General features: G+C 51.4%; 1 protein-coding gene across 2 annotated transcripts; it reads left to right on the top strand.

Moving 5' to 3' along the window:
• Positions 1–9,474: 9,474 nt before the first annotated feature.
• On the top strand, positions 9,475–13,174 carry EIF4E1B (eukaryotic translation initiation factor 4E family member 1B). Of its 2 annotated transcripts, XM_081092031.1 has the most exons (6): positions 9,475–9,674; positions 9,969–10,064; positions 10,729–10,792; positions 11,519–11,632; positions 11,777–11,916; positions 12,272–13,174. In XM_081092031.1, the coding sequence occupies exons 1-6, from the start codon at positions 9,565–9,567 to the stop codon at positions 12,384–12,386; spliced, it is 639 nt and encodes a 212-aa protein (XP_080948157.1). In that variant the 5' UTR covers positions 9,475–9,564; the 3' UTR covers positions 12,387–13,174. The 2 variants fall into 2 exon arrangements, with proteins under 2 accessions (XP_080948157.1, XP_080948156.1); XM_081092030.1 differs by lacking the exons at positions 9,475–9,674; positions 9,969–10,064; positions 10,729–10,792 and having other exon boundaries at positions 11,319–11,916; positions 12,272–12,515.
• Positions 13,175–13,920: the final 746 nt, after the last annotated feature.

Raw genomic sequence — 13,920 nt, 5'->3', positions numbered from 1 at the left:
AAAATACAGATGGTTTATTCAAAGGACGTTTACTGAGCGTTTACACAAGCGCCAGGCTGGAGACAGTAGGAATGGAAAACAAGGTTCCTGCACTCGAGGAGCTTATAACGGTGTGTGTGTGTGTGTGTGTGTGTGTGTGTGTGTGTGTGTGTGTGTGTGTGTAGAGATGGGGCACGGGACAGACAATTTAAGCCAATTTCAGCTCGTGAGAAGTGTGATGAAAATAATAAAATGGTGATGTAACGGAGTGACTAGAGGAGGGATACTTGAGACAGGGTGGTCAGGGAAGACCTCTGTGAGGAGGTGAACCGATGCTCAGACCCTGGCAAAGGCACCAAGGCCAAGATGGGTGAAGGCAGGATCCATAGAGAGGGAACTGCAGGTGCAAAGGTCCGGAGGCAGGACTATACTTCAGATAAAAGGCAGTGCAGCTGGAGAGCCAGGAGTAAGGGAGAGGAGATGGACTTGTTGTATGGTTATGGTGGGGATTGTCAAAATGGTCATAGAATTCCAGCCACACACGCGCCTTCACTGCTATGACAGAATTATGCCCAAGAGGCTGGGATCCCAGAGGAAGGGACTCTGACAGCATAGGGCAGTCATGGAAAGCTGTACAGACAGAGGAGGTGACATCTAAGCTGGGCCTCATGGGTGAGGTAAGATTTCATCTGACAGACAAGGAAGAGAATGGGTACAGCCTGGGCAGAAGCACTATGGCTAGAAACACAGGGTATGTAAGTGACAGGTGATGAGGGGGCAGCTAGCAGCCAGTGTGTTCAGGGCCTGGGGGGTGGGGAGGAATGTTCACAGGCCGCTGGTAGAGCTGAAAGTTGGCACATGCTTTTTGGAAGGCAATTTGGCAATGTTTACCAAAGACAGAAATGCATGCTCCTTTCGAGCCAACAGTTCCCCCTTCCAGGAATGTATCCCTCGGATCTCTACTCACACAAGCACACAAAGACATGTGTGCAAGGATAGTCACTGCAGCATGGCTTCTTGTAGCAAAAAACTGAAAAGAACCTGTGTGTATTTCTGTAGAGGACTGGCTAGGTAATTGCGGTATATCCACTGGGTGAAATGCTATGTTACCTAGAAAGGATTTGCCAGGCCTATGTGAACTGACACAGGTGCCAAACTGTAAGGTGTGGGACAAGCCAATTTTGATTACATAGAAAATTATATATATCACATGCTATATTCATTATAAAGATACCTTATATACAAATCTATACAGACGTACTCATATCTGAATATACAAAGAATACATCTGCAAGGACTTTTTTTGAAAAATATTTTTATTGATTTCAGAGAGGAAGGGAGAGGAAGATAGAAACATCAATGATGAGAGAGACTCATGGATCAGCTGCCTCCTGCACACCCCACACTGGGGATCGAGCCTGCAATCAAGGCATGTGCCCAGACCAGGAATCAAACTGTGACCTCCTGGTTCATAGGTCGACGCTCAACCACTGAGCCATGCTGGCCAGGCTGCAAGGACTTTTAATAAAACCATTAACAGTAGTTGCCCCTTCTCTCCCTGAGAGGACTTAGAGAGAAGCTTTTATATTTCATCACCTTTGATTATTTTACCTTGAATAGTATTTTACTTGCATAATTTTAAGAGCTAGCACAGGGGATATCTCATTATCACTGGCCTCTCAGCATTAAAATTGCTCCCTTCCTATGTTTGGGGAATCCCCACCTTCTGAGGCAGAGCCCACCTCCTCCTTTAGGCACTCCCAGTGCTTCCCCAGCCTTCCTTGCAGCCAGGACCTGCGTGAGACCTCAGCCCCAGACTCTGAACCTGAAGCTAGTGCCAGAGCAATAGGAATGAGGGGCCTGCTCTGTGAGGACAGGTGGTGGTGGTGGCAGCTCCTGCCAGGGACTACCTGCAGCAGTGACGTTGCTTCTGGGAACATCCAGCGTGACAAGCCCAGCCAGAGCATCAGGGGAGTCTTCCTGGGCCTGCTTGCCAGTGTGCACTGGGGCGTCATTCCAGGCTGGGTGGTCTCCAGGGAGAGATCTCTGGCCTTCCCAGAGAGTTTCTGAGCTGCCCAGTATTGGTTAATAAACTCATCTGCTTAAATCAGCCAGAAGTGATTTCTGTGATTCATGACTAAAAACCCTTAAATGTCCGAGTATATGATGAGGAAGGACCCCGCAGGAGAGAGGAGAGGAGGAAGAGGAGAGAAAGAAGACCAGATGAAAGGTGTCTGTGCTTCCAGAACTGGGAAGTCACTGCAGGATTTTAAGCACAAGAGAGACCTACATGAGATTTTCATTTTATAGAGCCAAATTAGGGTGGGTTGGAGGGGGACATGGCTAGAAGCAGCAAGATCAGGGAGGAGGCTGAGGCAGAATCCACAGGAAGGATGACAAAGCCAGTGTGTGTGTGTGTGTGTGTGTGTGTGTGTGTGTGAATGTGTGTGTGAGTGTGTGAGTGTGTGTGTGTGTGAGTGTGTGTGTGTAATTTAGGTATCATTCAGGAGGCTACTTATCAGGTGCTGGGGAAGAGGGAGAGGGATGAGTCTAGGAAGATTCCCAGCTTCTGGCTTGGACACAAGGGTGATTAATGCTGCTGCAAAATGAAATAGACATTGAGGAGGTGGAGCAGTACTGGGGGAGTGATGAGCTTGTTTGGGGCATGCCAAATGTGCGGTGCCTGTAGACAAACTAGAGGAGGTGTCCAGCAGACAGCAGGCTGTCAGCCCGGAGCTCAGGCATTCACTCCAGGCTGGCTTCAGGTATAGATCTGGGCCATGGTGTATGAGGAACTTTTAACACACGGCTATCCAAGAAGGGGAGTAGTAGTTTGCTGATACCCATGGTGTAAATTCTCCTACCATGATTAATTTCAAGTTTTCAATGTGGTGTCACTGAACAGAGAATTGGGAAGAGATATGCTGTATTTTCACCATCAGGTAAAATAGATTAAAAAATAATCTTAAGCCCTAAACGATTTGGTTCAGGGGATAGAGAATCGGCCTTCGGACTGAAAGGTCCCAGGTTTGATTCCGGTCAAGGGCATGTACCTTGGTTGTGGGCATATTCCCAGTAGGGGGTGTGCAGGAGGTAGTTGATCAATGTTTCTCTCTCATTGATGTTTCTAACTCTCTATCCCTCTCTCTTCCTCTGTGTAAAAAGTCAATAAGATATATTTTTAAAAAAAGATCTTAAGAGCATAGATAATAGTAAAATAATTAGAAATTTGTTTTTATTATATTTGTTTTTATTATGTTACTAGAGGTTCGGTGCACAAAACTTTGTGTACTCAGGGGGGTCCCTCAGCCTGGCCTGTGCCCTCTCACAGTCTGGGACCCCTCGGGGGATGTCCACCTGTTGGCTTAGGCCTGCTCCCTGGGGAATTTGGCCTAAGCTGGCAGTCAGACATCCCTCTGGCAGCTTGGAAGCCCTGGGGGATGTCCACTTGCCAGCGGGAAGCAGGCCTAAGCTGCAGTCAGACATCCTTAGCGCTGCTGAGGAGGCAGGAGAGGCTCCCGCCACCACCGCTGTGCTGGCAGCCATCAGCCTGGCTTGTGGCTGAGCAGAGCTCCCCCTGCATTGAGCGTCTGTCCCCTGGTGGTCAGTGTGTGTCATAGTGACCAGTCATTTCCAGTCGTTGTGCTGTTAGGGTCAATTTTCATATAACCCTTTTATTATATAGGATAGAAGCCTGGTGCATGAGTGGGGGCTGGCTGGTTTGCCCTGAAGGTTGTCCTGGATCAGGGTGGGGGTCCCACTGGGGTGCGTGTCCAGCCTGGGAGAAGGATTGATGGCCGTTTTCAGGCTGGCCATGCCCCCCGGTGACCCAAGCTCCCAGCCTCTCCTTTTTTTTTTCTTTCTGGGATTTATCTTCTATAATTGAAACTTTGTAGCCTTGAGCTGAGCCCAGGGCTGGCCAGGGCAGGCAGGAAGGTTGGCTTCCTCCATCACCAGGGGCAACCAAGCCTCCTTGCTCACTCGAGCTCTGTGGCCACCACCATCTTAGTTGGGTTAATTTGCATACTCGCTCCTGATTGGTTTGTGGGCGTGGCTTGAGCATAGTGGCAGGATGGTTAATTTGCATGTTTCTCTTTTATTATATAGGAGGATTATATTTGTTTTATATGCTTATTATATTTGTTTTTAACATAATTTATATCATTAAACGTTTATATTATTTTTAATAATGGATTTTAAAGAATAGTTTATTGTTTTTAGATAGAAAGGAAGGGACAGGAACAGAGAGAAACATCAATGTGAGAGCAAAGATTGGCTGCCTTCTGCACACACCCCACCAATGTGCCCTTGACTGGGAATCCTACATCCGTTTGGTGCACAGGATGATGCTCAACCGAGCCAGGGCATGGCTTTTATAAATGGCTAATAAAATTCCTGAAACTTTAATATTTGTTCTCACTAGCTGGTCCAAACTAGCCCAGTACACCATTGGATTTCTGCTTTCTATTTCCCTGAATAGGGTGATTTAAGCCATTTACCCTCTGGTTGGGGAGGAGAAGTGTAACCATTTACCCGTAAGTGTCCTTGGTTACGGAAGATAGGATTTTGTGATTTACTAAATGGCTGTAAACTGCTCAACCATTTAACTGTCTATCTCAGTTTCCCTATTCCAGGCTTACTGGCCTGCTCATTCCCCCCTCAGAGACTTCCATCCCTGAATTTTTTTAGGGGTGATGAGGGAGGATGGTCTGTCTTCAGTAACTGCTTCCTGCTGACAAAGGCTGTGGTATCTGCCTTTAGATCAGTGGTTCTCAACCTTTCTAATGCCATGATTCTTTAATACAGTTCCTCATGTTGTGGTGACCCCCAATTTCATTGTTACAAATTGAACATAATTAAAGCATAGTGATGAGTCACAAAAACAATATGTAATTATATATGTTTTTTCCGATGGTCTTAGGCGACCCCTGTGAAAGGGTCGTTCGACCCCCAAAGGGGTCGCGACCCACAGGTTGAGAACCGCTGCTCTAGATGGTATGGAAGTGTCTCCATGCATGATCTAAGGGGGACAAGGGAATGGGATCTGAGACTGGAACAGAGAGCCTATTAGCTGATTCTTCTGAAGTAGGCATAGGCTGAATCCATGAAGCATTATCATCTTGATATGGAATTGTATCCCAGAAGTGACAAATTTGACAAGAAAGTGAAAAAGCATGGTCTGAAAATGAGGAAGAGAATTATAGTTATTTACGGTCTGAGGAGAGGTAAGAGCCAGGTGATAGAGGGAGGGACCGACTTTACAGTATTGGTGGACGGGCTTCCCTGGATGAAGGTGTGTCATCTGCCTGAAGCCCTTTTGTTCACTATATTTAATTTAAATTAGGTAAGGGAAACACCTTAAGATCTTTTTCCTGAAGTAAGTTTATTTATTTATTTTTCATCTGTACCTCTTGGCCAGGATAGGGAAAGCAGTTTCAAGGAGGCAGAACTTTGGTTTCTGCAGACCCACACTTTTAAGTAATAAAGGTTGATATAAAGTGAAGTTGGTAGGTTGCTTCATATTTCATAGACTCAGTTATTTAGTTCTGAAAAAAAGTCATTTCAGTTAAATTGCTAAATCTCATTTTAGGAGGCAGTGATGCAGATGGCCTCCCAAAGTGAGACCTGTGCTGTGTAAACAGGCAATCAGGTGTCCCACAGGGTTTGCCCATGAAGACAGGAGAGAAGAAACAAAGGTTAATGATCAGAGTAAATGATAAACTAGTTGCTCAACTTGTAAGGCTGTCTGTCGAGAAGATGTTTAGATGTAAGGCTCAGAGTTTCTTTTGCTGGAATGAAAGCAAACTGTTACAGTCTGATAGATACTCCTTATCTGCAGTTTGAATACCACCAGGTGCTCATGTAAATTTTGTATGGTTTACCCTGCATCAGTAATTCTCAATAATTCCAAGTCAAAGGATGGGAGAAAACGGAAACATTAGTTTGGAGAGTTGCACCCAAATATTTAAGAAAACTAGAAAAATTCAGGATCCAATTCAGTTTTTTTGGTGAAAAGTAAAACTTTAACTAGAGTATAATATCCACAACTGTGTAGTATAGATTCAATTGAAATGCAGACCCCCTCCCCCCACTAAAATCACCCTCCTTTTTAAAAAAAAATCAGAGATGGTCAAATCAAGACTATTTACTGCAGAAAGTCCAGTTTCAATTTGGCCTGCTTATTTGCATAAACACAAGAAGAAGAATTGATCATACAGGCTTTTAAAAATCTGCTTTGCTGGAATCTGTCTCATAAGGAATCTCCAGATTGAGCTTTAATTAGTCTTTAGCCATTTCTCCAAGGGGATTTTACCAGCTTCAAAGTCAATCTTAATTCCTTAAAGCTTTCCGGTGACATCCAGAATCTAGGCATGTTTCTCTCCATCATGACATTCCAATCAAAGTCTTGGTTGATAAAACTACAGTTGGAAACTGGCTTTATGTGCCTATTATAAAGAGACCAGATTCTTATTGGATTCATGCAAACAAACATATTGCTAAGAAAATAATAATATTCATTAAGAGCTGCCAACTTCTGGAGGGATTAGGTAAGGAGAAAAATATAAATTCTTCAATATTGCTTATAAGGGTATACTTTATCAAATGGATGGGGGGAAATACAGGTTTCCTGGCCTTCTTCCAGTGCTTCCTCCATCCAAAATTCTTTAACTCTCCTCCCAGTGGATTATGTCATACTCCTTCCAAGGATTATGTCATACTCCTTCCAAGGATTATGTCATACTCCTTCCAAGGATTATGTCATACTCCTTCCAAGGATTATGTCATACTCCTTCCAAGGATTATGTCATCATCCTTGCATGTCGGTCCTGGGACTCAAATACCATGGACATGATGCTGTGCCAGTTTTTGGGCCCAGGCTTTAGGAAACTGGTAGCTTCTGCTTCCCATCTCTTGGGACTCTCACTCTGGGAACCCAGCCAATGTGAGGAAGGGAAGCAGCCACATGGAGAGGCCACCAGAGCTGTCCTAGCAAGCAGACACCCTCAGCTGAGGTTCCAGTGGACAGCCAGCATCAACTGACCCACTGGGAGTGAGCAGATGACTCCAGCCCTAGCCTGTAAGCCACTCCAACTGATAATGCTTTGGAATAGAGATGAACTGTCCCTACTCAGGGCTACCCAAACTGCAGATCTGTGAGTGAAAGAAATGATTATTGTTTTAAGCCACTAAGTTTGGGTGGTTTATTGTGCAGCAACAGGTAGCTGGGACACCACGCCTCACCTGCCCAGAGCCTGTCCGTCTCTAAACGCCACTGAGTCTTCCTTCTAAATACCTCTTAAACCCATGCTCTCTCCATCTTCCCCGCCACTTGGAAAACTATGTTAGCATCCTCATAAATCTCCTCCCACTCTTGGTGCCAAGAGTGGTTTTGTGTTTCTACAGAGAACTTGCTGGAAAGCCCGTGCGATTACTTGCCCAGCACATCTGTCCCAACTTAAGCACTCAGCGATGCTCTCCACTTTCCTGGGATCAAGACTTACCATCCCTTCCACCTTCAGGCTTCGCCACACTGTTTTTTCTTCTCATCTTCCAGTACCCATGTTCCCTTTGCCCCAGAGCCTCTCGCATGCTGCTCCACCCCTGAGATGCCCTCCTCCACGACCTAGTTAACTCTCACTCATACGTCAGCTCTCTCTGAGCTGGTGGTTCTTGAAATGTGGTCTGCTTAACAAGACCACAATCACCAGCAGGTGATTCTGGCGCACACACTCGAGAACTGCTCTAAAGCCCTAGGTCAGGTGGTGGACTTCATTTCCTCCACCTGCAATTCCTTCCCTTCAGAGGTGATTAAAAAGGTGATCTTGGGGAGATTATCTGATGTCTGGCTCCCTGGCAGATCAGAGAACAGGGGCCACCCAGTTTTTGCACTCACCACCTCCTAGCACATAACCCCATGCCTGGCACATGCCTAGCGTTAGGGGATGGGGGCTGAATAAATATAGCCTGTCAGCCTCCAGGTGGTCATGGGCTTCCCTCGGTGTGGGGGAGGGGAAGGGACTGGTCCCTTTAGAGCGGAGGTTCTCAACCTTGGCTGCACATTAGAATCGCCTGGGAATATTTTTAAAATCCTGATTTCTGGGCCTCATCCTCCGGAAATTCTGTTTCTTTGTGATGGGGTGGGGCCACAACATTAGTAACAAAGGAACAGAATTTCCAGAGGATGAGGCTCAGAAATCAGGATTTTAAAAAGATTCCCAGGTGATTCTCATGTGCAGCCAAGGTTGAGAACCACTGCCTTAGAGATCTGGGCCCCTAAAAGTGGGCAGGGGGAGGGAGAGAAACCTTAAGAAACTTGGGGAGGCATCAGCCCCTGCAGAAAAGGGTGCTGTTGAAGGCTGGGAAAGGGTATTCAGAGCCAGAGCTTCCACCCCACTCCACTCCCCCTTTCCCTTTCCAGTTCCCAGCCCCCACTCCCAACAGGGTAGTTCTCAGGTGATGTCCATTGACCCCTGAGCCAGGCCTCCTCCTATGGGCCCTTTGTGTTTTGTATCATTTAATACAATAAGCTTCTGAATTGTGTATCATTAACCTTCCCATTTTACAGATGGGGAAATAGACTCAATGAGGTTCAGTAACTTGGCTGAGGTCAGGGTAGGGAGGACTTGAACCCGATTGTGTGGCACTACCCCTTGCCGTCCATGCCCAGGTGGGGGATACTGGAACAGGCCAGGAGAGTGGTGGGCTGGTGGGGCCATGTGCAGCCTCATTTGTTCCGCTGAAGGGCAGCCTCAGCTGCACTGGGTTGTGGACCTGTGAGGTGGAGGCCCCAGTGTTGCCAGACCTTCCCAAATTTTCAAGAGAAACCAAAAATGTGGATTTTTAATACAATCTCCCAGTTTCTGAATGATTATATTTAACATAAACTCAGATGCTTCCCGAGACCAGACGAATGCTGTGTCAGATGGCATTGGTGGCCACGCGAGGAGTTGAGTGGCAGCAGAGAGAAACAAGGGCATGCCACCATGCACGTATCAGGTCTCTGACCTGGCCTCGCCCCAGCTGTGCCAGTCACTGCTTCTGCCATCTCTGAGACCGTCTGCTTTAAATTCAAACCTCACCCTCGGTGGGATTCGGTGTTACTAAGGGCAGCCCCCCAATATGGACCCTTACCTTCCCGTCTCAGGTCTCAGCCGCATGATGTGGGTGGGGTTGAGCCTGCCTGGTCACACCTGTCCCGCAGCCCCTAGCCTGCAGGCAGAAAGTGCTCGCTAAAGGCTGTTGATCGAAGGAATAGTGTGAGCCCTCCTCCCGCTGAGCAGCCCCATGCTGGCCCCACCCCTCCCCCTGCCCTGAGCACTGACGGGCGGGGTGCTGATGGGTTAAAAGCTGGCAGCTGGGGGTCCCTCTTGGCTGTTCCTGCTTCAGCATGGCTACCAGCAGCCTGGTAAGCCCGCCTGCCTGCCTCCCCTGCAGCCTGGGCAGCCAGGGCCGGAATGCACAGCCCACCCTGGCTCCTTTCTCTGTCAGGTCAGGGAGGCTGAGGGTGAGATCCTAACGTGGGAGAAGGAGGAAAAGAAGCAAGAGAAAGGGGAGGCAGCAGCAGCAGCAGCAGCAGGCGCATCAATGAGAGAGGAGGCTCCAAACTCTCCCTCAACTCTGCTGCCCCTGAGGGGGAAGGCCCGCAGTGAGGGCCCAGGGGAGGCCAAGCTGGAGCTGCACCTTCTGCAGAACAGGTAGGGCAGGCTCCTGCTCTGCGGCCTTGGACAGCCCCTTCCTCTCCACAGGGGAAGGCCAGAGCTGGCCTAAGACTTGGGCCCTGTGTTCCTTCCAGCCTTAACCCCGCTGGGATTCTGGGTTAAGTGCCTCCACTTCTCCTCTGGCCCTCTGCCCCACCAGGGTAACCGACTCCAGTCACCTTGGGGGGTCTGTACCCCAAATATTGTCCCCCAGTTTGTCCTGGAAAGGGTGAGGCTTCCCTGCCAGCCCAGGTGCTGCTGGAGGTGGGCACAAGGGCTCTCTGCTTCCAGGTGGGCCCTGTGGTTCTTCAAGAATGACCGCAGCCGGTCCTGGCAGGATAACCTGCAACTGGTCACCACGTTTGACACAGCAGAGGACTTCTGGGCGTGAGTGTCTGCCTGCCCTTCATGGAAGAGGCTGGGGCCCGGGGACTCTGAGCGCAGGATCCTTCCCAGACCCCCGCCCTCTGGGGGCTGCTTTCCACACAGCTCTCCCAGTCCTCCCTGGGGCCTGGCAGCCTGTGTGAGGGCTGGGGCTCAGTGGATTCTTCAGGGGGCCCAGGCCGGGGGAAACCTTCTTGGGGCTCAGGGAGAAAGCCTGCGAAGTGGAAGAAAGCGAGGAGCCGACCCTGACTCTGCTGCTTCATGATTTGTGATGCTGGGCAAGTTCCGTCCCCTCTCTGAGCTTGTCTCGACCACAAAGCGAGAATTAGGCTGCTTCAGTGTCTATGGAGAATCAAGTGAGGGACCGGGAAGGAGCTGTTATAACCCTAGGGCTGGGGGAGAAGGCCTGGGCTCCAGCCAGAGGGGCACCAGAAACAACCCCGCACTGGGCGTGGGTGGTGGTGGTGGCTCCAGGGAGGACGTGGGGTTTGAAGGTTCGGGTAAGGATGGAATTCCAGGCCGGAGCGTCAGTGTGAGCAAAGGCTTGGGGGCTGGAAGGTCGGTGGAAAGCAGTGTGGGGTTTGGTAAGAAGCTGAGGGGCTGAGGTCAGTTGGAACCAGGCCCTAAAAAGCCTGGACTTTCAGCCTGGGGTCGGGGACTCTCCTAGGATTTACAGTCACATCCAGCTGGCCAGTAAGCTGTCTTCAGGCTGTGACTATGCCCTGTTCAAGGTAAGCTCTGCTTCCCCGCCCCCAGGCACAGGGGCACAGATTCTCCCCAGCACTGCTCCCTCACAGGGGGGGGTGGGGGTGGAGTCTGAGGACAGCCTCCCTCAGAGCCAGGAGGAGGAAATGCTGTAGAGGAGCCTGGACAAAGTGTCAGACCTGCGCTGCACCTTGAATGGCGAGTCTGGAAAGCAGGGATACAAAGAAGGAGCCCAGGTTTCTGGCCTGGTCCCTTAACTAGGAATAGGCATCAGAATTGGTCATGGGCACTGCTCACCAAGGCCCAGCCAATCCCTGGAGCTGCCAACCAGCCGATGTGTGAGGTGCGACCCTGGTGTCAGTGTGCAAAGGTTTCCCAGGTGACTTTGTGCCCAGCTGGGCTTGGGATGTCTGGCATGGCCCACACGGGGGTTGCCCCGGAGGCTTTGTGAATTACTCCCACTTGAACTCCTGTCTTCAGGAGCTGTGTTCAATAAAGGAGACAGGCACACACACGGGCAAGGCTGTAAAAGATGACACATGTTAGGGCTCTGGAGCCTGGCGGAGCTCAGAGGAGGCTCTGGGAGTTGAATGGCTGGTGGTGGCACTTGCCTGTACAGAGGGGATGGAGGCATGACAGAAACTAGCCTGTGGAGATCTCCTGCGGGGCAGGAGCAGGACCGGAGGAGATGGCTGGGCCCCCACTTCCCTTTGAACAAAGGGAGGCAGTTGATTTGCCATCTGGCCTCCCAGGATGGCATCGAGCCCATGTGGGAAGACGCCAGGAATAAGCGGGGTGGCCGCTGGCTGGTCAGCCTTGCCAAACAGCAGCGCCACACTGAGCTGGACCGCCTGTGGCTGGAGACAGTGAGTGGAGGGGCTGGTAGGGAGGGTCCCCCAAAGGAGGGGGCAGGGCCGGTATGGTACCCGTGGTGGCAGTGGTCTCAAGGATGGCGGGTGCAGTCCCTGTGCCACAGCTGGAGGCCTCGTCACCTCCCTTTTGGGCCCCAGCTGCTGTGCCTCATTGGGGAGAGCTTTGAAGCGTACAGCCAGGAGGTGTGTGGGGCCGTCATCAACATCCGAACCAAGGGGGACAAGATCGCAGTGTGGACGCGGGAGGCAGAGAACCAGATGGGCGTGCTCTACATCGGGTGAGGGTGTCTGGCATGGGGTGAGGGCTGAGCTTCTTCTAGGGGAGAAAGTGAAATGGGGGGTGGGGGCTTGGCCTACAAGGAGGACCTCTGGAACTCTGCCTGCCTTTTACCCCTTCTGCCTTCCTCACATGTATGAAGGGTTTGGGAACCTAGATTTCAGACGATTTCTAGCAGAACGCTTCTTTTGCATTGGTCTTATTTTGGGTTTCCATATGACTAAAACACACAGAATTGGAGTGTCTGTGGCTGGCACCAGGGTAGGAGTTCTGGGCAGAGGACCAGGTTACCTCCAGGGCTGCTGCTGACTGCCTGTCGCATTTCCTCTCCCTCTTACCCCCTATTCCCATCCCAGGCGGGTCTACAAAGAGCGCTTGGGACTCTCGACGAAGACCATCATTGGGTACCAGGCCCATGCAGACACAGCTACTAAGAGCAACAACCTGGCCAAGAACAAGTTTGTGGTGTGAGAGGGCCTGGGCACCCCTCTCCATTCAGCCACGCCTGAGCCCCTCACTATTGCTGTATATGTGTCCCAGCAGGACTGGGGGCGAAGGCGGAGGGCTGATTCTCACCTGTTCGGGAGTTAATACGAACATTCTTTAACATGAGTTGGGGCCCAGGCCTAGGGGCTACTCTGTGGGTGGTGTGGTGGAGGGCAGGCTGAGGACCCAGGGCAGTGTCACCCAGAGGTGGGGTGGGGTGAGTCATGGGGGAAGGTGGAAAGACGACAGGAACAGTCTATGATCCAGTATGACTCTGTGCCTACCTGGACAGGGGGCTAGCTAGGCCTGAGGACCAACCCTTCTGTTCTAGGGGAGGGGGCTCAAGCCTCCTGCCACTCTGAGAGCTAGCATTCCCGGGCCTCGCCTGCTGGCGGTGATCGCTGTGCTGGAAAACCGTTGTGGATTTCCTATCAGATTTGTAGGCTTGGAGCCCACCCTGGAACCCCTTCCTTCTTTGGAGTAGGGCTGTGCCCTCACCCCAGAGGCTGGAGGCTGAGAGGCAGAACCCCATCATCTCACAGGGAGCTGAGGAGGGGGACAGCCTGGGAGGAGGGGGACAGGCTGGGTGCTCCTCCCCCTTGCGGGTGACAGGGCGGGTTGGGCCTTCCCTGGCTCAGGGCGGAGTTTAAGTGAAGGGGAGGAGGCGGCTTGGCGGTCAGACCTCACCCGGGTCTGCTACTCCAGGTGGATAAACTTGATGGAGCTCAAGCTCCTTTCTGTTCCTGTTCTAAATAAATACCCCCCTTTGCGCAAAGCTGGAATGATTTTTAACGGAGGGCTCTAACATTATGACTCAGTTCCTCCAAAACCTCGATCTGCTCCCGCCCTCCCTGGAAGGCGCTCGTGTGAGACTAACCAGGGAGCCCAATCAGGCCCACGCTGGGATGGGAAGAGGGATAAGACTGGGGTTCCAAGCACCAAAAGGGTTTGAGCCAGGGGGTGGGGTGTGTGCCCCAGAAAAACTGAAGGGGCAGCGACCAGGCGACTCACCATTCCCAGGGCCCGGGCGTGGTGTAGCCGCGCGAGCCGGGGCGGCAGGGCTACATTTCTGGCGAGCGAACCGCGTGTCAGATTGGACTCCTGGGCGAAAACGTCCTGCACGTGCGTCCAGAACCCCAGTCGAGCCTCCATCGCCAGCTGCTCACCAGCGCAGTAGTTACTTCTCTCCAAGATGAGCTCCCTCAGCAAGGCCGGGGATTGGGGCGCGCGGGCACTGGCCCTGCGGGGTGGGGGTGACTGTGGGTCCTGCATGCCCGCGGTTGGTGCTGCCATCATCGAGCATCTCACGGGGTCGGGGGGGCGGGGGGGGAATGAAGGACGCCGGGGCGCTCTCCGCGGCGAGAGCGAGAGCAGCCAAGCCGGGAGAGAAGGAGGAGAGGGGAGAGGGGGAGGGGGGCAGGGGGAGAGAAGGAGAGGGGGTAGGGGGAAAGGGGAGGGGGGAGGGGGGCAGGGGGAGGTGTCTGGAGGCGGGGCCAGGCCGAGGCGGGGCTCGGAGGAG

This window comes from Myotis nattereri (assembly GCF_964212035.1).
Source record: "Myotis nattereri genome assembly, chromosome: 5".
NCBI lineage: Eukaryota > Metazoa > Chordata > Mammalia > Chiroptera > Vespertilionidae > Myotis > Myotis nattereri.
The sequence above is the reverse complement of the archived record's forward strand: the minus strand, read 5'-3'. Positions and strand labels throughout refer to the sequence as shown.